Source organism: Erinaceus europaeus, chromosome 23, assembly GCF_950295315.1.
Source record: "Erinaceus europaeus chromosome 23, mEriEur2.1, whole genome shotgun sequence".
In the NCBI taxonomy this organism is placed as follows: domain Eukaryota; kingdom Metazoa; phylum Chordata; class Mammalia; order Eulipotyphla; family Erinaceidae; genus Erinaceus; species Erinaceus europaeus.
In genome coordinates this window covers 756,398-778,427 of record NC_080184.1, presented here as the reverse complement: position 1 = coordinate 778,427, position 22,030 = coordinate 756,398, and the positions used below count along the sequence as shown (strand labels likewise).

At 65.1% G+C, this 22,030-nt stretch overlaps 1 protein-coding gene across 7 annotated transcripts; it reads left to right on the top strand.

Annotated features, from left to right (window-relative positions):
• Positions 1 to 19: 19 nt before the first annotated feature.
• On the top strand, positions 20 to 20,555 carry ATP8B3 (ATPase phospholipid transporting 8B3). 7 transcript variants are annotated; one of them, XM_060181922.1, is made up of 28 exons: positions 20 to 125; positions 1,330 to 1,370; positions 1,569 to 1,660; positions 2,566 to 2,679; positions 2,849 to 2,947; positions 3,048 to 3,109; positions 3,348 to 3,420; positions 3,495 to 3,565; positions 3,800 to 3,882; positions 7,991 to 8,149; positions 10,075 to 10,163; positions 10,249 to 10,439; positions 10,890 to 11,098; positions 11,314 to 11,339; positions 11,408 to 11,561; positions 12,290 to 12,478; positions 12,556 to 12,668; positions 12,889 to 13,053; positions 13,137 to 13,248; positions 13,339 to 13,414; positions 13,500 to 13,626; positions 13,732 to 14,101; positions 14,532 to 14,755; positions 17,198 to 17,281; positions 18,844 to 19,074; positions 19,169 to 19,307; positions 19,386 to 19,513; positions 19,915 to 20,555. In XM_060181922.1, exons 2-28 carry the CDS (start codon positions 1,331 to 1,333, stop codon positions 20,497 to 20,499), a joined length of 4,005 nt encoding a protein of 1,334 aa, XP_060037905.1. In that variant the 5' UTR covers positions 20 to 125; position 1,330; the 3' UTR covers positions 20,500 to 20,555. The 7 variants fall into 7 exon arrangements, with proteins under 7 accessions (XP_060037905.1, XP_060037909.1, XP_060037908.1 ...); XM_060181926.1 differs by having other exon boundaries at positions 1,563 to 1,660; positions 2,632 to 2,679; XM_060181925.1 differs by having other exon boundaries at positions 1,563 to 1,660; positions 10,306 to 10,439.
• Positions 20,556 to 22,030: the final 1,475 nt, after the last annotated feature.

The following is a 22,030-nucleotide window of genomic DNA, read 5'->3' as shown; positions in this document are numbered from 1 at the left end:
CCAGACCCGCACAACCCGCGCCCCCAGCTCAGGCCCCCAAGCCCAGGGCGGCGACTCACCGCCAGGTGGGTCTGCAGGCCACACAGGTGAGGCACGCAGCCCGGAGTGAGCCCCAGGCCCCACAGGTGAGCCCCAGTGAACCCGGGCCCTGCAGGGGAGCCCCCAACCCCAGGGGGGGCTCCCGGCCCCCAGAAGAGCCCCTACAGGACCCCAGAGTTGAGGGGCCCCACGACCCCCGGCTGAACCCCAGGCCCCAGGTCCCTAGGACCCCAGAGGTGACCCCCAGACCCTAGAGGGGAGCCCCTCCAGGACCCGGGGTGAGACCCCAAGCTCTAGAGGTGACCCCCAGTCCCAGGCCCCCCCCAGTACTCCGGACCCCAGACCCCGGCACCCCCACCAGTCCCCCGGAACCCACAGACCCCCAGTCCCATGGCCTCTGGACCCCCAGTCCCCGGCCCCCCCAGTCTCCTTGCCCCCATTCCCCCAGTCCCTGGCCCAGCCTGGCCCCCCCAGTCCCCGGCCCCACCAGTCCTTCGGCCCCCAGACCCCCAGTCCCCTGGACCCCGGCCACCCTGTCCCCGCCCCTGGCCCGCCCAGTCCCCCAGTCCCTGCCCACCAGACCCCAGCCCCTCCAGTTCCCGGCCCCCCAGACCCCCAGTCCCCGGCACCCCCAGTTCCCAGCACCCCCAACAGTCCCCCGGTCCCCTGGCCCCCCCAGTCCTCGGGTCCCCCCCCCCCCGGCCCCTGGTGCCCAGCTCCCCGCCTGCCCCTGGCCAGGTGTCAGGGGATCCCCGAGGTCAGGACCCCGCCTCGCGCAGATGCGGGGCCGCCACCTGGCCCTGGGGCTCGGGGGACATAGGGGAGGAGGGGCAGGGCGCCGTCCCGCCTCACCCCTGCACCGGTCCCCGGGGCCAGCTGCCGGCTGCTGGCTCTCCCTCTCCCTCCGGGCGCTCCCCCCACGCGGCTCCGGCTGCCGAGCAGAGCAGAGCGGGCGGCCCAGGCCGGGCGTAGCGGACGCGGCACAGGATGGGGGGGTCCCCGCGCAGAGGGGGTGCCCCGAGGAGGCGCCCCGCCAAGGCTGGGCGGGAGGAGAAGTATAAACTAGGAGCAGGAGGGTGAGAAGCCGGCCGGGCCCGCGGGAGGCGGCGGGGTGGGTCCCCGGGCCCTGGGGGGCCCTGCTGAGCAGCTCGGGGGTCGGGGGTCGGGAGGCGGGGTGGGGGCAGCCGGACCCCCCCCCAGAGAGGCTGCGGGGTGGCGAGCTGCCCTCCCTGCGTGACCGGCAGTAGGTGGGGGTCAGGGGCCTCCGTGTCACTTGCCCCCACCCTGCAGCATGGACCCAGAAGTGTACCAGGACATGGAGGAGGACACAGGTGCGGGGGGGGGGCGGGGCGGGGGGGGCTGGGGGGGTCCCCGGGGGGCCGCCCACCCATCATTCCCCCCCTCCCGCCGGGTTTGTTTACTGCTGAGTCCCCCGCCCCCGTGGGTCCCCTCCCTGCGCGCTCGGCCCCCCCGGGGCACCCTTAGCCCAGGCCACCCGCCCGATGCCACCCCGCTGCTGGCAGCCACAGGCTTCACCTGGGAGGTGAAGGCCAACAGCCGCGCCTTCAACCAGCGGTTCAAGGAGAAAGTCTTTCTCTGCTGGACTCGGCACAAGTACAAGGTGGGCCCCCCACCCACCCCGCCAAGGGCCAAGCCCCCCCATCTGCCGGCAGTTTGTGCGTTTGTGCTGCTTAACCACTTTTGCCTTTGATTTTTCCCCTTTTAATTAATTTATTAAATTTTCTTCTACATATATTGGATAGAGACAGCCAGAAATTGGAGGAGTGGTGGAGAGACAGAGAGGGAGAGAGACAGAGACCCCTGCAGCCCTGCTTCGCCACTTGTGAAGCTTTTCCCCTGCAGGTGGGGACTGGGGGCTCGAACCTGGGTCCTTGTGCCTGGGAACAGGTGCCCTCAGCCAGGTGAGCCCCCACCCGGCCCTTTTTCACTTATTTTTTACTGAGAGGGAGAGAAGACAGAGAGGGAGAGGGAGAGGGAGAGGAGAGAGAGGGAGAGAGAGAGAGGAGGGGAGAGGGAGGAGAGAGGGAGGGAGAGAGATGGAGAGAGAGAGGAGGGGAGAGGGAGAGAGAGGAGGGGAGAGAGAGGGAGGAGAGAGAGGGAGAGAGAGAGGGAGAGAGAGAGGGGGGAGAGGGAGAGAGAGAGAGGAGGGAGAGGAGAGAGAGGGGGGAGAGGGAGAGAGAGAGAGGGAGAGAGAGAGGGGGAGAGGGAGAGAGAGAGAGAGGAGGGAGAGGGAGAGAGGGAGAGAGAGAGAGGAGGGAGAGGGAGAGAGAGGGAGAGAGAGAGGGGGGAGAGGGAGAGAGAGAGAGGAGAGAGGGAGAGAGAGAGAGGGAGAGAGAGAGAGGGAGAGAGAGAGGGAGAAGAAACAGCACCTACAGACCCACTGCTGGTGGAGCCCTCCGCCCTGTCCCCTGTGCACGGTGCTCCCTCCCTCGGGCTAGCTGGGGGCTCACCCCTGGGTCCTCCCTGGCCGAGGCCCCACACCCACCCTACTTCCTGCCCCTGCAGACCAATGTGATCCACACGGCCAAATACAACTTCTTCTCCTTCCTGCCCCTGAACTTGTTTGAGCAGTTCCAGCGCATGTCCAACCTCTACTTCCTCCTCATCATCATCCTCCAGGTGCCACCTCCAGGAAGCCCTCCGGGACTGCCCTTCACCACCCTTCACCCAGGCTCCACCTGGGGGCAGAGTCCTGGAGGTGCATCCGGTGGGCAGGTGGGGGGCCAGCCGTGGTGGGCGAGACCTGCCCTTCCCAGGGCGTCCCCCAGATCCCCACGTGCCTTCCCAGGGCATCCCCGAAATCTCCACGCTGCCCTGGTTCACCCTCTTTGCCCCGCTGGTCTGCCTCATCAGCCTCCGAGCCGCTCGGGACCTGGTGGACGATATCGTAAGTGGCCCGGGGTCTGGGGGTCCCCGGAGACCCCTCCTCAGCGTCAGGCAGGGCCGGCCTCCCGCGCCCCCACCCTCTGACACCACCCCTCACACAGGGGCGACACCGGAGTGACAGGATTGTCAACCGGAGGCCCTGCAAGATCCTGGTGGGGAAGAGGTGAGCGGGGGGGCCTCGGTCCCGGGGAGCGGCGGGGGGGGGGGCTTCCTGAGGTCTCCCAGTCGGGGCCCCAGAGTCACCTCTGCAGAACGGAGGGGTTCAGCTCCTAACGGTGGGCAGAGGAGGACGGGGGGGCGCCCACAGCTGCAGAGGGGTGTCTGCACCCCTGACGCCCCTGGGAGGGGCCACGTGTGGGGCTCCCTGAGGCGGGGCTGTCGGGTGCCCACTGTGCCCCCAGCTTCCTGTGGAGAAGATGGATGAACCTGTGCGTGGGGGACCTGGTGTGCCTCCACAAGGACAACACCGTGCCGGTGAGCGGGGGTCCTCGGGGGTCGGGCTGTGGGGACCCCTGGCCCCGGCCCCCCACGACGCCGCCCCTCCCCAGGCCGACCTGCTCTTGCTGGTCAGCACGGAGCCCAGCAGCCTCTGCTACGTGGAGACGGCGGATATTGACGGGTGAGGCGGGGTCGCCAAGAGGCTGGGGGCCCAGGAGGGCAGGAGGCCCGGGGAGGGACTGAGCGCCAGCACCCAGAGACCAGCTCCAGGAGGACCTGGGTCACTGGTGCCCACCTCGTCCCCAGCAGAGACCCCTCTCCACGAGCTATGGTAGCTGTCGGGGAAGCCCGGGTGGGGGCGTCTCTCCCGGTGCCATTGCCCCCCCCCCCGCCTGCCCCCTCCTGTTTCCCCCAGGGAGACGAACCTGAAATTCAGACAGGCTCCCATGGTCACCCACCACGCCCTCACCAGCGTGCGGAACATTGCCAACTTCCAAGGTGAGGGCCAGGAGTCAGGGCAAGTGCACTTAGAGCCCGGGGTGCGAGCACTGTGGAGGGTGGGCAGGGCTGTGGGGTCTCTCCTCTCTCAGCACCAGGCACAGCACCCAGGGAGCCCATGGAGGGTGGGCAGGGCTGTGGGGTGTCTCCTCTCTCAGCACCAGGCACAGCACCCAGGGAGCCCATGGAGGGTGGGCAGGGCTGTGGGGTCTCTCCTCTCTCAGCACCCTGCACAGCACCCAGGGAGCCCATGGAGGGTGGGCAGGGCTGTGGGGTCTCTCCTCTCTCAGCACCAGGCTCAGCACCCAGGGAGCCCATGGAGGGTGGGCAGGGCTGTGGGGTCTCTCCTCTCTCAGCACCCTGCACAGCACCCAGGGAGCCCATGGAGGGTGGGCAGGGCTGTGGGGTCTCTCCTCTCTCAGCACCCTGCACAGCACCCAGGGAGCCCCATGGAGGGTGGGCAGGGCTGTGGTGTCTCTCCTCTCTCAGCACCAGGCACAGCACCCAGGGAGCCCATGGAGGGTGGGCAGGGCTGTGGGGTCTCTCCTCTCTCAGCACCCTGCACAGCACCCAGGGAGCCCATGGAGGGTGGGCAGGGCTGTGGGGTGTCTCCTCTCTCAGCACCCTGCACAGTACCCAGGGAGCCCCATGGAAGGTGGGCAGGGCTGTGGGGTCTCTCCTCTCTCAGCACCCTGCACAGCACCCAGGGAGCCCATGGAGGGTGGGCAGGGCTGTGGGGTCTCTCCTCTCTCAGCACCAGGCACAGCACTCAGGGAGCCCATGGAGGGTGGGCAGGGCTGTGGGTCTCTCCTCTCTCAGCACCCTGCACAGCACCCAGGGAGCCCATGGAGGGTGGGCAGGACTGTGGGGTCTCTCCTCTCTCAGCACCCTGCACAGCACCCAGGGAGCCCCATGGAGGGTGGGCAGGGCTGTGGGGTCTCTCCTCTCTCAGCACCAGGCACAGCACCCAGGGAGCCCATGGAGGGTGGGCAGGGCTGTGGGGTCTCTCCTCTCTCAGCACCAGGCACAGCACCCAGGGAGCCCCATGGAAGATGGGCAGGGCTGTGGGGTCTCTCTCAGCACCAGGCACAGCACCCAGGGAGCCCATGGAGGGTGGGCAGGGCTGTGGGGTCTCTCCTCTCTCAGCACCATGGACAGCACCCAGGGAGCCCATGGAGGGTGGGCAGGACTGTGGGTTCTCTCCTCTCTCAGCACCCTGCACAGCACCCAGGGAGCCCATGGAGGGTGGGCAGGGCTGTGGGGTCTCTCCTCTCTCAGCACCAGGCACAGCACCCAGGGAGCCCATGGAGGGTGGGCAGGACTGTGGGGTCTCTCCTCAGCACCCTGCACAGCACCCAGGGAGCCCATGGAGGGTGGGCAGGGCTGTGGGGTCTCTCCTCTCTCAGCACCCTGCACAGCACCCAGGGAGCCCCATGGAGGGTGGGCAGGGCTGTGGGGTCTCTCCTCTCTCAGCACCAGGCACAGCACCCAGGGAGCCCATGGAGGGTGGGCAGGGCTGTGGGGTGTCTCCTCTCTCAGCACCAGGCACAGCACCCAGGGAGCCCATGGAGGGTGGGCAGGGCTGTGGGTCTCTCCTCTCTCAGCACCAGGCTCAGCACCCAGGGAGCCCATGGAGGGTGGGCAGGGCTGTGGGGTCTCTCCTCTCTCAGCACCCTGCACAGCACCCAGGGAGCCCCATGGAGGGTGGGCAGGGCTGTGGGGTCTCTCCTCTCTCAGCACCCTGCACAGCACCCAGGGAGCCCATGGAGGGTGGGCAGGGCTGTGGGGTCTCTCCTCTCTCAGCACCCTGCACAGCACCCAGGGAGCCCATGGAGGGTGGGCAGGGCTGTGGGGTCTCTCCTCTCTCAGCACCAGGCACAGTACCCAGGGAGCCCCATGGAGGGTGGGCAGGGCTGTGGGGTCTCTTCTCTCTCAGCACCCTGCACAGCACCAGGGAGCCATGCAGGGTGGGCAGGGCTGTGGGGTGTCTCCTCTCTCAGCACCAGGCACAGCACCCAGGGAGCCCATGGAGGGTGGGCAGGGCTGTGGGGTCTCTCCTCTCTCAGCACCAGGCACAGCACCCAGGGAGCCCCATGGAAGATGGGCAGGGCTGTGGGGTCTCTCTCAGCACCAGGCACAGCACCCAGGGAGCCCATGGAGGGTGGGCAGGGCTGTGGGGTCTCTCCTCTCTCAGCACCATGGACAGCACCCAGGGAGCCCATGGAGGGTGGGCAGGACTTTGGGGTCTCTCCTCTCTCAGCACCCTGCACAGCACCCAGGGAGCCCATGGAGGGTGGGCAGGGCTGTGGGGTCTCTCCTCTCTCAGCACCAGGCACAGCACCCAGGGAGCCCATGGAGGGTGGGCAGGACTGTGGGGTCTCTCCTCTCTCAGCACCAGGCACAGCACCCAGGGAGCCCCATGGAGGGAGGGCAGGGCTGTGAGGTCTCTCCTCTCTCAGCACCCTGCACAGCACCCAGGGAGCCCATGGAGGGTGGGCAGGGCTGTGGGGTCTCTCCTCTCTCAGCACCAGGCACAGCACCCAGGGAGCCCATGGAGGGTGGGCAGGACTGTGGGGTCTCTCCTCTCTCAGCACCCTGCACAGCACCCAGGGAGCCCCATGGAGGGTGGGCAGGGCTGTGGGGTCTCTCCTCAGCACCAGGCACAGCACCCAGGGAGCCCATGGAGGGTGGGCAGGGCTGTGGGGTGTCTCCTCTCTCAGCACCAGGCACAGCACCCAGGGAGCCCATGGAGGGTGGGCAGGGCTGTGGGGTCTCTCCTCTCTCAGCACCAGGCTCAGCACCCAGGGAGCCCATGGAGGGTGGTCAGGGCTGTGGGGTCTCTCCTCTCTCAGCACCCTGCACAGCACCCAGGGAGCCCCATTGAGGGTGGGCAGGGCTGTGGGGTCTCTCCTCTCTCAGCACCAGGCACAGCACCCAGGGAGCCCCATGTAGGGTGGGCAGGGCTGTGGGGTGTCTCTCAGCACCAGGCACAGCACCCAGGGAGCCCATGGAGGGTGGGCAGGGCTGTGGGGTCTCTCCTCTCTCAGCACCCAGCACAGCACCCAGGGAGCCCATGGAGGGTGGGAAGGACTGTGGGGTCTCTCCTCTCTCAGCACCCTGCACAGCACCCAGGGAGCCCCATGGAGGGAGGGCAGGGCTGTGAGGTCTCTCCTCTCTCAGCACCAGGCACAGCACCCAGGGAGCCCATGGAGGGTGGGCAGGGCTGTGGGGTCTCTCCTCTCTCAGCACCAGGCACAGCACCCAGGGAGCCCATGGAGGGTGGGCAGGGCTGTGGGGTCTCTCTCAGCACCAGGCACAGCACCCAGGGAGCCCATGGAGGGTGGGCAGGACTGTGGGGTCTCTCCTCTCTCAGCACCCTGCACAGCACCCAGGGAGCCCATGGAGGGTGGGCAGGGCTGTGGGGTCTCTCCTCTCTCAGCACCAGGCACAACACCCAGGGAGCCCATGGAGGGTGGGCAGGGCTGTGGGGTCTCTCCTCTCTCAGCACCAGGCACAGCACCCAGGGAGCCCATGGAGGGTGGGCAGGGCTGTGGGGTCTCTCCTCTCTCAGCACCATGCACAGCACCCAGGGAGCCCCATGGAGGGTGGGCAGGGCTGTGGGGTGTCTCCTCTCTCAGCACCAGGCACAGCACCCAGGGAGCCCATGGAGGGTGGGCAGGGCTGTGGGGTGTCTCTTTTCTTTTTTTCTCACTTATTTATTTATTGTTTAGTTTATTTTAGTGAGAAGAAGTAGATAACAGAGAAAAGATAACAAGAGATAGAAAGAGACCAGAGCACTGGTCACTTCTGGCTTATGGTGGTACTGGGGACTGAACCTGGGACTTTAGAGCCTCAGGCTAAAAGGCTTTTGCCGAGCTATTGTGCTGACTCCCCAGCCCTTCCTTCCTTCTCTGTGCCTGAAGTTAAAAAGCCAAAACAAGTGTGCCACGAGCAGTGGCTTCTCACAGGTGTGAGACTGGGTGGTCTCTGTCTCTCTCTCTCTCACACACACACACACACACACACACACACACACACACACACACACAGTGACGGCTGTGCTTTGGGGGGCTCGAGCCCTGCCTGCCGCTGACCCCCGGGCCCCCAGGCAAGGTGGTGTGCGAGGAGCCCAACAGCCGGATGCACCACTTCGTGGGCTGCCTGGAGTGGAAGGGCCACAAGTACCCGCTGGACAGCGGCAACATCTTGCTGCGCGGCTGTAAGATCCGAAACACAGACACCTGCTACGGGATGGTCGTCTATGCCGGTAGGGCCGCTGCTTCAGGGCGCGTCTGGCGGGCTGGGGGGCTGGCTGGCGGGGCGCATGTCACAGGGCGCAAGGACCTGGAGTCCCGCGCTGCCCCGGGCCCCACCTGCAGGGGGAGCGTCTCAGGGTCCTCTTTTGCCTTCTCTGTCTCCCCCTATTTCCCCTGGATTTCTGGCTGTTTCTTCTTTTTTTTCTTTTAATTTTTTTATGTTTATTTTCCCTTTTGCTGCTCTTATTGTTTTTTATCGTTATTGTAGTTGTTCTTGTTGTTGTTACTGATGTCGTCGTTCTTGGATAGGACAGAGAGAAATGGAGAGAGGAGGGGAAGACAGGGGGAGAGAGAGACTGAAGCGACTCCCCTGCAGGTGGGGAGCCCGCAGCTCGAACCGGGATCCTTACGCTGGTCCTTGCCCTTTGCGCCATGTGCGCTTAACCGACTCCTGATTTCTGGCTGTTCCTATACAATAAATAAATAAAGATTATTCAAAGAAATGTCTGGAGGGGCCCCGCTTGGCTCCCCATACCTGGGCGGCACTGAGCCTGAGCCTGAGACGTAGGTGAAGAGGGGCATCTGTCTGCCTGTGGGACGGTGGGCAGACAGACAGAGGGGCAAAAATGGAGGGAGACGGGTGGCTCAGTGGGTGGTGGGTGACTGAGGGAATGGGTGATGGATGAATGAATGAATGAATGAGTAGGTAGCGGGTGGATGATGGATGGAAGACTGAAAATGGTCAGATGGGGTGGTTGGACAACAAATGGTTAGTAACCCGGATAGATGGGTAGATGAATGAATGATGGATGGACTGGTGGTTGAATGAATGAATAGATGATGGATGGAGAGATGGATGGATGATGTGTATTCAGATAGTGGAGGGATGATGGATGGAGGGATAACAATGGATGGTGGATGGCAGATGGATGGATGGTGGATGCGGATGGATGGACAGATGGAAGGATGAATGGTGGATGCGGATGGATGGACAGATGGAAGGATGAATGGTGGATGCGGATGGATGGACAGATGGAAGGATGGATGGTGGATGCGGATGGATGGACAGATGGAAGGCTGGATGGTGGATGCGGATGGATGGACAGATGGAAGGATGGATGGTGGATGCGGATGGATGGACAGATGGAAGGCAGGATGGTGGATGCGGATGGATGGACAGATGGAAGGCTGGATGGTGGATGCGGATGGATGGACAGATGGAAGGCTGGATGGTGGATGCGGATGGATGGACAGATGGAAGGCTGGATGGTGGATGCGGATGGATGGACAGATGGAAGGCTGGATGGTGGATGCGGATGGATGGACAGATGGAAGGCTGGATGGTGGATGCGGATGGATGGACAGATGGAAGGATGGATGGTGGATGCGGATGGATGGACAGATGGAAGGCTGGATGGTGGATGCGGATGGATGGACAGATGGAAGGATGGATGGTGGATGCTGGATGGATGGACAGATGGAAGGATGGATGGTGGATGCGGATGGATGGACAGATGGAAGGATGGATGGTGGATGCGGATGGATGGACAGATGGAAGGCTGGATGGTGGATGCGGATGGATGGACAGATGGAAGGCTGGATGGTGGATGCGGATGGATGGACAGATGGAAGGCTGGATGGTGGATGCGGATGGATGGACAGATGGAAGGCTGGATGGTGGATGCTGGATGGACGGACGGATGGTGGATGCTGCATGCTGGATGGATGGACAGATGGAAGGGTGGATGGTGGGTGCTGGATGGATGGTGGATGCTGGATGGACGGACAGATGGATGGTGGATGCTGGATGGATGGACAGATGGAAGGCCGGATGGTGGATGAGGATGGATGGACAGGTGGATGGATGGTGGATGGACAGACGGTGGATGGACGGCGGGATGTTGCAGGACGAGCCGAGCGCCCCCTGCCCGCCTAGGCTTCGACACGAAGATCATGAGGAACTGCGGGGACGTGCGGCTGAAGAGAACCAAGATCGACGTCCTGATGAACAGGCTGGTGGTGCTGGTGAGCCGCGGGCCACCAGCGGCGCCGGCGGGCGGGCGGCGGGTCTCGGGCCCCAGGCGAGCGACCGTGCCCCTGCCTCGCCCAGATCTTCCTGCTGCTGGTGCTGGTGTCGCTGCTGCTGACTGTGGGCTTCTGGGACAAGGTGCGGGAGGTGAAGGCCAAGCACCACTACCTGTGGGCCAGCCACCCCCGCAGCGCCGAGGCCGAGAGCTTCCTCCTCTTCTGGGGCTTCCTCATCCTGCTGAGCGTCATGGTGCCCATGGCCATGTTCATCATGTGAGCCTGCGGCGCGGCACCACACGGCACAGGAGGCACGGGGTGGCGGCAGGGAGGGGACTCGGGCGCTCTACAAGGACACTTGGAGTGATGCGGGGTGACTGGGGTGGAGGGTGCTGATGTGACTGGGTGACTGGGGTGACTGGGGTGACTGGGGTGACTGGGTGATTGAGGTGACTGAGGTGACTGGGTGACTGGGTGAGGGGGTGACTGGGTGACGGGATGACTGGGTGACGGGGTGACTGGGTGACGGGGTGACTGGGTGACGGGGTGACGGGGTGACTGGGTGATGGGGTGACTGGGGTGACGGGGTGACGGGTGACTGGGTGACGGGGTGACTGGGTGATGGGGTGACTGGGTGATGGGGTGACTGGGTGACTGGGCGCCGGGCGGCTCGGGTGCGGGCACCAGGTGTGCGGCGAGTCCCGCGAGGCTGCTGCCGGCCCGCAGGGCGGAGTTCGTCCATCTGGGCAACAGCGTGTTCATCGGCTGGGACGCGGAGCTGCTGGACGCCGAGCGGGGCCTGTGGGCGCGGGCGCGCAGCACCAGCCTGAGCAACGGGCTGGGCCAGGTGCAGCACGTGTTCTCCGACAAGACCGGCACCCTCACGCGCAACGTCATGACCTTCAACAAGTGCTGCGTGGCCGGCCGCGTCTACGGTGAGACTCAGTGCCACTGCAGCTAGCGGCCCCGGCACCGGCCGGGCTCCGGAGACCCTGCCCACGCGGCACCCCCGCCGCCGGCCTGGGGCCCTGAGGGTGCTCGCCGAGGGCCCGGGTCCGAGCCGGCACGTGTGTCTGTGCCAAGTCCCGTGCGGCCTCACCCCGGGGACGACCCACCCGGGTCCCGGGCTGAGCAGCGTCTTCCTCCCCAGGTCCTGATGAAGAGGCGGCCTCCGAGGTGAGCCCAGGTGCCCACAGGCGGGGCCGGGGGGGAGCCCACACGAGCCGCCTCCCGTCCCCCAGCAGAACCCCTACGCCTGGAACAAGTTCGCGGATGGCAAGCTGCGCTTCTTCAACCGGGAGCTGCTGACGGCCGTGCGCACAGGGCAGGACCCCTCCGTGCAGGAGTTCTGGCGGCTGCTGGCTCTCTGCCACACCGTCATGGCGCAGGAGAAGGATGGTGAGGCCCACCTCAGGGGTCCCTGGTGCTGAGAGAGGAGAGACCCCACAGCCCTGCCCACCCTCCATGGGCTCCCTGGGTGCTGTGCCTGGTGCTGAGAGAGGAGAGACCCCACGGCCCTGTTCACCCTCCATGGGCTCTCTGGATGCTGTGCCTGGTGCTGAGAGAGGAGAGACCCCACAGCCCTGCCCACCCTCCATGGGCTCCCTGGGCGCTGTCCATGGTGCTGAGAGAGGAGAGACCCCACAGCCCTGCCCACCCTCCATGGGCTCCCTGGGTGCTGTCCATGGTGCTGAGAGAGGAGAGACCCCACAGCCCTGCCCACCCTCCATGGGGCTCCCTGGATGCTGTGCCTGGTGCTGAGAGAGGAGAGACCCCACAGCCCTGCCCACCCTCCATGGGCTCCCTGGGCGCTGTCCATGGTGCTGAGAGAGGAGAGACCCCACAGCCCTGCCCACCCTCCATGGGCTCCCTGGGTGCTGTCCATGGTGCTGAGAGAGGAGAGACCCCACAGCCCTGCCCACCCTCCATGGGGCTCCCTGGATGCTGTGCCTGGTGCTGAGAGAGGAGAGACCCCCACAGCCCTGCCCACCCGCCATGGGCTCCCTGGGTGCTGTGCAGGGTGCTAGAGATCCATAGCCCTGCCCCACCACCCTGAATGCCCAGGTAGCCTGGGGAGGGCTGTGTACATGCCGCAGCTCCTGCCCACCATGGCCGCTCGCCCGCAGACCAGCTGGTGTACCAGGCGGCTTCCCCTGATGAGGAGGCGCTGGTGACGGCCGCCCGCAACTTTGGCTTCGTGTTCCTGGCACGCACGCAGGACAGCATCACGCTGGTGGAGCTCGGCGAGCAGCGAGTCTACCAGGTTCTGGCCATGATGGATTTCAACAGCGTCCGCAAGCGGATGTCGGTGCTCGGTGCGCGGGTGCTCACCTTGGGCGGGCGGGCGGGCGGGGCGGCCGGGAGCTGGTGTGGCAGCGGCCTCTGTCCCCAGTGCGGGACCCCGAGGGCACCATCGTCCTGTACACCAAGGGCGCCGACACCGTCATCTTCGAGCGTCTGCGTCGGAAGGGTGTCACCGAGTGGAACACGGAGGAGGCCTTAGCCGTGAGTCCCCGGCGGGCGGCCTGGCTCCTGGTGGAGAGTGGGCTCTGGTTTGGTGAGCGGGTCCCTGCCCACACTGGAGGCATCGGCGTCTCTCCGCCTGGCTTCCGCCGAGTCCCCGGCTCACCCCCGGTGGCTTGTCGCGTGTCCGGGGCGGCTGGGGGCTGCGGCCGGGAGGGACCGGGACGGTGGGGAACGGGGGCTGAGGGGCAGGGCCCCCCAGAGCTTCGCCCAGCAGACCCTGCGGACCCTGTGCCTGGCCTACAAGAAGGTGGACAAGAGCGACTTTGAGAGCTGGCACCAGCGCCACCAGGAGGCCAGCATCATGCTGCACAACCGCGCGCAGGCGCTGCAGCAGGTTTACGAGGAGATGGAGCGCGACCTGCAGGTGGGTCGGGCCGGCCCCCCCCCCTGCTCCCTGCGCAGCCCCGGGGGCGGGCGGAGGACCCCCCTCACCTGGCCCCTCCCCAGCTGCTGGGCGCCACGGCCATCGAGGACCGGCTGCAGGACGGGGTCCCCGAGACCATCCAGTGCCTGAAGGAGGGCAACATCAAAGTGTGGGTGCTCACGGGGGACAAGCAAGGTGCGCGGGCGGGGGCCGGGGCCGGGGCGTGGCGGGTGCCGGTCCAGTCCGGGGTAGGGAGGGCCGGCTGCAGCCTGTGGCTCTCTGCAGAAACTGCTGTCAACATCGGCTTCGCCTGTCAGCTGCTGTCGGAGGACATGCTGATCCTGGAGGAGAAGGACATCCTGTGAGGAAGGGCCGCGGCGGGGGCGTGGGCGCGGGTGGGGGCGCGGGTTCGGGGCATGACGGCCGGCCCCCCCCCCCCCCCGCAGCCAGATCCTGGAGGCTTACTGGGAGAGCAACGGCGACGGCGGCGGCGGGGAGGAGAAGCGGAGCCGCCTCAAGAACCGGCTGCCCGCGCACTTGAAGATGGCCATGGTGCTGAATGGGGACTTCCTGGTGGGTGTCGGGGCAGGCCCGGGGCTGGGTGGGCCTGCGGGGAGGCGGGGGGGGGGGGTACCCTGAGCGGCCGGAGGGACCCCTGATCGGGCGGACGCGCCCCAGGACCAGCTGCTGCACAGGGACGCCGGCCTGCCGGGCTGTGGGCCGCTGGACAGCTCGTCGTGGCAGGAGCCGGGGCCGCTCGAGGAGGACGCGCTCGGCCGGCGCAAGGTGTCGCTGCTGTGGCGGGCGCTGGACATGCCGCTGCGGGGCGCGGGGCTGGGGGGCCGGGACCCCGAGGCGGAGGAGCGCGCCAGCCTGGAGCGGCGGCAGGAGCTGGCCTTCGTGGACCTGGCGGCCCGGTGCCAGGCCGTGCTGTGCTGCCGCGTGACACCCCAGCAGAAGGCGCTGGTCGTGGCGCTGGTCAAGAAACACCTGAACGTCGTCACCCTGGCCATCGGCGACGGCGCCAATGACATCCACATGATCAAGAGTGGGTGCCGGGCGGGGACGCGGGCAGGGATGCGGGACACGCACGGGGCCTGGGGACACGAACAGGGGACACGGGACAGGGGACATAGGGGGATGTGACACGGGACAGGGGACACGGGACATGGGACAAAGAGACACGGGACATCAGGACATGAGGACATGGGACATCAGGACACAGGGATGTGGGACAAAGAGACACGTGACATTTGGACATGGGGACATGAGACACAGGACATGGGGACTTGAGAACACAGAGACATGAGGACACGTGGACATGGGACATAGGGACATGGGACATGAGGACACAGGACATGAGGACATATGGGATCACGACAGCCACCTGTGGTGGGGACAGTGGTGCGGGCAGGGGCTCACGGGGTAGTACCCCGCCCTGGCCCAGGCACACCGTGCTCCCCCCCCCCCCCCCGCAGCGGCGGACATCGGTGTGGGGCTGGCGGGCGCGGAGGGCATGCAGGCCGTGCAGAGCAGCGACTACGTACTGGCTCAGTTCCGCTTCCTGCGCCGCCTGCTGCTGGTGCATGGCCGCTGGTCCTACCTGCGCGTGTGCAAGTTCCTGCGCTATTTCTTCTACAAGACGGTGGCCAGCATGCTGGTGCAGGTCTGGTTCGCCTTCTACAGCGGCTTCTCTGCGCAGGTGCAGTGGCTGGGCTCTGCCTGGGCGTGGGGCTACCAGGGTGTGTGGCTGCCAGGGTGTGTGTGGGGCTACCAGGGTGTGTGGCTACCATAGTGTGGGGCTGCCAGGGTGTGGGGCTACCAGGGTGTGTGTGGCTACCAGGGTGTGTGGCTACCATAGTGTGGGGCTGCCAGGGTGTGGGGCTGCCAGGGTGTGTGGCTACCAGGGTATGTGGCTACCAGGGTGTGTGGCTACCAGGGTATGGGGCTACCAGGGTGTGTGGGGCTGCCAGGGTGTGTGTGGCTACCAGGGTGTGGGGCTACCAGGGTGTGTGGCTACCATAGTGTGTGGCTACCAGGGTGTGTGTGGCTACCAGGGTGTGTGGCTACCAGGGTGTGTGTGGCTACCAGGGTGTGTGGCTACCAGGGTGTGTGTGGCTACCAGGGTGTGTGGCTATCAGGGTGTGTGGCTACCAGGGTGTGTGTGGCTACCAGGGTGTGGGGCTACCAGGGTGTGTGGGGCTACCAGGGTGTGTGTGGCTACCAGGGTGTGTGGCTACCAGGGTGTGTGGGGCTACCAAGGTGTGTGTGGCTACCAGGGTGTGTGGCTACCAGGGTGTGTGGCTACCAGGGTGTGTGGGGCTACCAGGGTTTGTGGGGCTACCAGGGTGTGTGTGGCTACCAGGGTGTGTGGCTACCAGGGTGTGTGGGGCTACCAGGGTGTGTGTGGCTACCAGGGTATGTGGCTACCAGGGTGTGTGGGGCTACCAGGGTGTGTGGGGCTACCAGGGTGTGTGTGGCTACCAGGGTATGTGGCTACCAGGGTGTGTGGATACCAGGGTGTGTGTGGCTACCAGGGTGTGTGGCTACCAGCGTGTGTGTGGCTATCAGGGTGTACGGCTACCAGGGTGTGTTGCTACCAGGGTGTGTGGCTACCAGGGTATGGGGCTATCAGGGTGTGTGGCTACCAGGGTGTGTGGCTACCAGGGTGTCTGTGGCTACCAGGGTATGTGGCTGCCAGGGTGTGTGTGGCTACCAGGGTGTGTGTGGCTATCAGGGTGTGCGGCTATCATCGTGTGTGGCTACCATCGTGTGTGTGGCTATCAGGGTGTGTGGCTATCAGGGTGTGTGGCTACCATCGTGTGTGTGGCTATCAGGGTGTGTGGCTATCTGGGTGTGTGGCTATCAGGGTGTGTGGCTACCATAGTGTGGGGCTGCCAGGGTGTGTGGCTACTAGGGTGTGTGGGGCTACCAGGGTGTGTGGCTACCAGGGTGTGTGGCTACCATAGTGTGGGGCTGCCAGGGTGTGTGGCTACCAGGGTGTGTGTGGCTACCAGGGTGTGTGGCTACCAGGGTGTGTGGCTACCAGGGTGTGTGTGGCTACCAGGGTGTGTGTGGCTACCAGGGTGTGTGGGGCTACCAGGGTGTGTGGCTACCAGGGTGTGTGGCTACCATAGTGTGGGGCTGCCAGGGTGTGTGGCTACCAGGGTGTGTGTGGCTACCAGGGTGTGTGGCTACCAGGGTGTGTGGCTACCAGGGTGTGTGTGGCTAACAGGGTGTGTGGCTATCAGGGTGTGTGGCTATCAGGGTGTGTGGCTACCAGGGTGTGTGGCTACCAGGGTTTGCGGCTACCAGGGTGTGTGGCTACCAGAGTGTGGGGCTGCCAGGGTGTGGGGCTGCCAGGGTGTGTGTGGCTACCAGGGTGTGTGGGGCTACCAGGGTGTGTGGCTACCAGGGTGTGTGGGGATACCAGGGTGTGTGGCTACCAGGGTGTGTGGGGCTACCAGCGTGTGTGGCTACCAGGGTGTGTGGGGCTACCAGGGTGTGTGGCTACCAGGGTGTGTGGGGCTACCAGGGTGTGTGGCTACCATAGTGTGTGGCTACCAGGGTGTGTGTGGCTATCAGGGTGTGCGGCTACCATCGTGTGTGGCTACCATCGTGTGTGTGGCTATCAGGGTGTGTGGCTATCAGGGTGTGTGGCTACCAGGGTGTGTGGCTACCAGGGTTTGCGGCTACCAGGGTGTGTGGCTACCAGGGGGTGTGGCTACCAGGTGTGTGGCTACCAGGGTATGTGGCTACCAGCGTGTGTGTGGCTATCAGGGTGTGTGGCTACCAGCGTGTGTGGCTACCAAGGTGTGCGGCTACCAGCATGTGTGGGGCTACCAGGGGTATGTGGCTCCCTGGGCTTGGTAGACTCCTGGGGTCTTGAGGTGAGGCAGGAGGGGCACAGCTATGCTCAGATTCCCTATCTCCAGCCCCACCTCACCCCTACTGTTCAATTACCTGTTGGGTTGGGGGCTCCCAGGGGCTTTGCTGCCTGTGGGAGTGAGCGGGGCTCCCAGTGCTGATGGGTCAGGGGCTCGTCAGGAGCTTCCAGGGCTGATGGGGTGGGGAGAGGGGCTTGTCAGGGTCTCCCTGGCTGGGTGCAGGTGAGGTGCACTAGCTGGCCCCCCCACACACACAGCCGCTCTACGAGGGCTGGTTCCTCGCGCTGTTCAACCTGCTGTACAGCACGTTGCCCGTCCTCTACATCGGCCTCTTCGAGCAGGTGAGCCGGGCGCCACCCGTCTGCGCCGGGACTGGGGTGCGGGAGCCCCGGGAGGGCGCTCGCGGTGGCCCTGTTGCTCTGTCCCTGCGTTTCACTTCCCATTCAATGTCTAAAGTATTTTTTTCTTTTTGAATAGAGGTAGAAATTGAGAGTGGAGGGGGGAGGGGAGGAGGGGGGAGAGCCCGAGTGAGCTGCAGATTCGCCCCACTGCTCTTGAAGCTTTTCCCCCTTACCCTGTAGGTGGGGAGTGTGGGCTGGAACCCAGGTTCTTGCACATGGTAACCTATGTGGTCTACGGGCTGGCTTCCTTCCTTCCTTCCTTCCTTCCTTCCTCCTCCTCACCCTTCTCGCCCTCCTCCTCCTCTTCCTTTTTCTTTAAGATTTGGGGCGAAGCAGTAACGCACCTGGCTGAGTGCACTTGTTACCTTGAGCAAGGCCCCGGGTTCAAGCCCCTGGTCCCCACCTGCAAGGGGGGAAGCTTCACAGTGGTGAGGCAGGGCTGCAGGTCCGTCTCTCTCTCCCTCTCTTTCTCTCTCTCTCAAATGTTTTGCTTACTTATTATTATATAGACACAGAGAGAATCTGAGAGGGATGCTAGTAGACAGCAAGGAAGAGAGACCCCTGCAGCCCTGCTTCACCACTCACAAAACTTCCCCCCTGCAAGTAGGGGCCAGGGGCTTGAACCCAGGTCCGTGTGCGCTGTAGTGTGTGTGTTCAACCAGGGGCGGCACTAACTGAACCCCAGGTGTTAAAATTTCGGCTCTAGCCGGCCGGGCTGGCTTCACGGGCGGGTAACAGAGACGCGGATACAACGGCTGGGCAGGGAAGCTGTATTTCTTTATTCAGGAACAACGATTCATAAACTAAGACAAACTAATCACCAAACAGAACTCTGCTGTCTCTTTGCGGCGGCACAAACACTCTCTCTTACTCTGTAACTCTGAAACTCTCCAACTCTGGCACTCTGGAACTCTTGTACTTGAGAGCCCTCTGAAACTCTGGCACACTGGAACTCTCTCTTACTCTGTAACCCTGAAACTCTCGAACTCAGGAACTCAGGAACTCTGTCACTCTCGAACTCAGGAACCCTCTCACTCAGGAACCCTCTCTCGGGGTTCCTTGGGGCGGGGCCAAGCAGGCCCGCGAAATTAACAAGACTCATCCAATTCTCTTGGCGGGGGAGGGCTAGAACAAACCAATGTAAAGCATACGACACCCAGGTGTCTGTCTCTCCCTCTCTGTGTCCCCACCCTCGATTTCTCTCTGTCTCTACCCAGGAATAACAGTAGCAATAATGATGATCTTACTGATTCATTGTTTCCCAGAGCCCTACTGAGCTCTGGCTGCTGCTGGTGCTGGGCACTGAACCCAGGACCTTGGAGCCTCAGGCAGGAGAGTCTGTGTGCAGGGCTGTTGTGCTGTCTCCCCGGCCCTGACTTATTTATGGGGGGAGGGGCAGAGCCTCCCTTGGACACGCACGACTCCGGGGGTCGAACCCGCGACCTGCGGCCGGGCCTGGGAGCCCTGCGCTGTCCCGCGGCTCACAGTCGCCCGCGTACCAGGACGTGAGCGCGGAGGAGAGCATGCGCCGGCCGGAGCTGTACGTGGCGGGGCAGCGGGACGAGCTCTTCAACCTGCGGGTGTTCCTGCGGGCGCTGGCCCACGGCGCCGCCACGTCCATGGTCAACTTCTTCTTCACGCTGGGCGCCGGCTGGGACTCGGGGCCCCTGCACAGCTACCAGGCCTTCGCCGAGGCCGTGGCCATGTCCTGCCTGCTGTCCGTCACCGTGGAGGTGGGCCCGGGCCCCCTGCCGCCTGCCCCCCGGCTCCTCTGTCCCCGACCCCTGACCCCTGTGACCCCTGTGACCTGGACCCCGCTGCCCTCAGGTCGTCCTCATCATCAGGTACTGGACGGTGCTGGCGCTGCTGGCGCTGGGCCTGAGCCTGGGCGCCTACGTGACTGTCACCTGGGCCACGCAGAGCTACTGGCTGTTTCGCCTCTCCCCCAAGACCTTCCCCTTCCTGTGTGAGCTCCGGGCCGGGGGACGTGGGGGGCGGGGGGCGAGGGGCACCCAAGGCCTCATGGCCGTCTGTCCTGACCCAGACGTGGACTTCAACGTGCTAAGGGAGCCCTGTACCTTCCTGGTGGTGCTGCTCAACGTGGCGGTGAACACGCTTCCCGTGCTGGCCCTGCGCCTGGTGCATAAGGCCCTCAGGAAGCCACGTCGCAAGGTGAGGGTGATGGGGGGGCACAGCAGGTCCTGGGGGGCACAGCAATTTCTGGGAGTACCTCTGCCCTGCCCTCTTCCCTTCATTTTGCCCTCAGTCCTCTGCCCTGCCCTCTGCCTTCTGCCCTGCCGTCTGCCCTCTACCCTGCCCTCTACCCCGCCTCTGCCTCCCCCTCTGCCCTCTACCCTGCCTCTGCCCCGCCCTCTGCCCTCTACCCTGCCCTCTGCCCACTGCACTCTACCCCGCCTCTGCCCTGACCTCTGCCCTCTGCCCACTGCCCTCTACCTCGCCTCTGCCTTGCCCTCTGCCCTCTGTCCTCTGCCCTGCCCTCTGCCCTGTACCCTGCCCTCTGCCCTCTACCTCGCCTCTGCCCTGCCCTCTGCATTCTGCCCTCTGCCCTGTAGGTGGAGGTGCCAGTACCCATCCCGATCGAGGAGCCAGTCCCCTACCTGCGGAGGGACACCCGCGCCCGGCGCTCCAGCTACGCCTTCTCCCACCGCGAGGGCTACGCCGACCTCATCACGCAGGGCACCATCCTGCGGCGGTCTGGCGGCATGGAGAGCGACATCCTCAGGGACCCGGGCGTGCAGTCCGACGTGGACCTGGGACCCGAACAGCGGGAGCCCCGGCAGTGGCTGGGGAGGCGGTGGCTGAGGCCACGAGGCAGGGTCTCCTCGGACCACACCCAGTCCTCTGTCAGCTCCTCCATGACCAAGGAGCGGCCAAAGTCCCCCGCCCCGAGGAGCCCCGCAACCCCCGAAGACGCACAGCCGCCGCCTCCCTCGGAGCCCCCCATCCCGGGGAGCCCCCAGCCCCCCGAGTACCAGCAGAGCTCCCACGAGAGGCTGCTCCAGTGGGACTTCCTGTGGCCCCTGGTCTGGTGGAGGAGACCCACCAAGGAGGAGCGGGGCCTGGCACTCCCAAAGGCCCAGCCGCAGGAGGGGGCAGACACCCCGGGGCAGGACGAGGGTGGGGGACACCCACCGTGAGGGGCCCACCTTTTCATCCAGTAAACCAGGTGCCCCTGGCCCCTGGGCTCCTCAGGCTGGCTGCCTCTCTTGTTCTCTCCTTGAAAAGGCTTCACTGGCGCATGAGGAGGAGAGGGACGCAGAGCCTCCCCGCCACGGGCCATGGGCTCCATGGTCCCAGCTCCCCATGGCCCTTCCTTCTGGGGGGTAGGTCCACGGCCACCAGTGTGAAAGGACAGACGGACAGTGTTGCCCTCTCGTGGCCGCACGGCGGTGAGCGCCTGCCCCGGCTGGCGTTCAACCTGCTGTTCCTTGGACTCCCGGCATTGTGTGTGTTTCATCTCCACCTGACTGGTATTTTCTCTTGTCCTTTTTCTTTTTTACTATTTTTCTTTTTTAAAAGGTTTATTCCCTAGCAAGAGATAGTGCCCGGGATGGAAATCGGGGCCAGATGGCCGAGAGTCCAGCGATCAGCGCCTGTGCTCACCAACTCAGACTCCGGGCATGTGATTTATTGCCTTTGAGCTTCAGAGAAATAGAGGGAAAAAAGGAGAGACCAAAAGAGAGAAAACAGACCCCACAGCCCTGCCCACTCTCCACGGGCTCCCTGGGTGCTGTGCCTGGTGCTGAGAGAGGAGAGACCCCACAGCCCTGCCCACCCTCCATGGGGCTCCCTGGGTGCTGTGCAGGGTGCTGAGAGAGGAGAGACCCCACAGCCCTGCCCACCCTCCATGGGCTCCCTGGGTGCTGTGCAGGGTGCTGAGAGAGGAGAGACCCCACAGCCCTGCCCACCCTCCATGGGCTCCCTGGGTGCTGTGCAGGGTGCTGAGAGAGGAGAGACCCCACAGCCCTGCCCACCCTCCATGGGCTCCCTGGGTGCTGTGCCTGGTGCTGAGAGAGGAGAGACCCCACAGCCCTGCCCACCCTCCATGGGCTCCCTGGGTGCTGTCCATGGTGCTGAGAGAGGAGAGACCCCACAGCCCTGCCCACCCTCCATGGGGCTCCCTGGGTGCTGTCCATGGTGCTGAGAGAGGAGAGACCCCACAGCCCTGCCCACCCTCCATGGGCTCCCTGGGTGCTGTGCCTGGTGCTGAGAGAGGAGAGACCCCACAGCCCTGCCCACCCTCCATGGGCTCCCTGGGTGCTGTGCAGGGTGCTGAGAGAGGAGAGACCCCACAGCCCTGCCCACACTCCATGGGCTCCCTGGGTGCTGTGCCTGGTGCTGAGAGAGGAGACACCCCACAGCCCTGCCCTCCCTCCATGGGCTCCCTGGGTGCTGTGCAGGGTGCTGAGAGAGGAGAGACCCCACAGCCCTGCCCACCCTCCATGGGCTCCCTGGGTGCTGTGCCTGGTGCTGAGAGAGGAGAGACCCCACAGCCCTGCCCACCCTCCATGGGCTCCCTGGGTGCTGTGCATGGTGCTGAGAGAGGAGAGACCCCACAGCCCTGCCCACCCTCCATGGGCTCCCTGGGTGCTGTGCCTGGTGCTGAGAGAGGAGACACCCCACAGCCCTGCCCACCCTCCATGGGCTCCCTGGGTGCTGTGCCTGGTG

Coding starts and splice junctions, on each gene's coding strand:
- ATP8B3 (XM_060181920.1), top strand. CDS start 1,331: ATGGACCCAGAAGTGTACCAGGACATGGAGGAGGACACAG. Junction 10,164..10,248: donor TGAACAGGCTGGTGGTGCTG/GTGAGCCGCGGG, acceptor TGCCTCGCCCAG/ATCTTCCTGCTGCTGGTGCT. Junction 11,340..11,407: donor ATGAAGAGGCGGCCTCCGAG/GTGAGCCCAGGT, acceptor GTCCCCCAGCAG/AACCCCTACGCCTGGAACAA.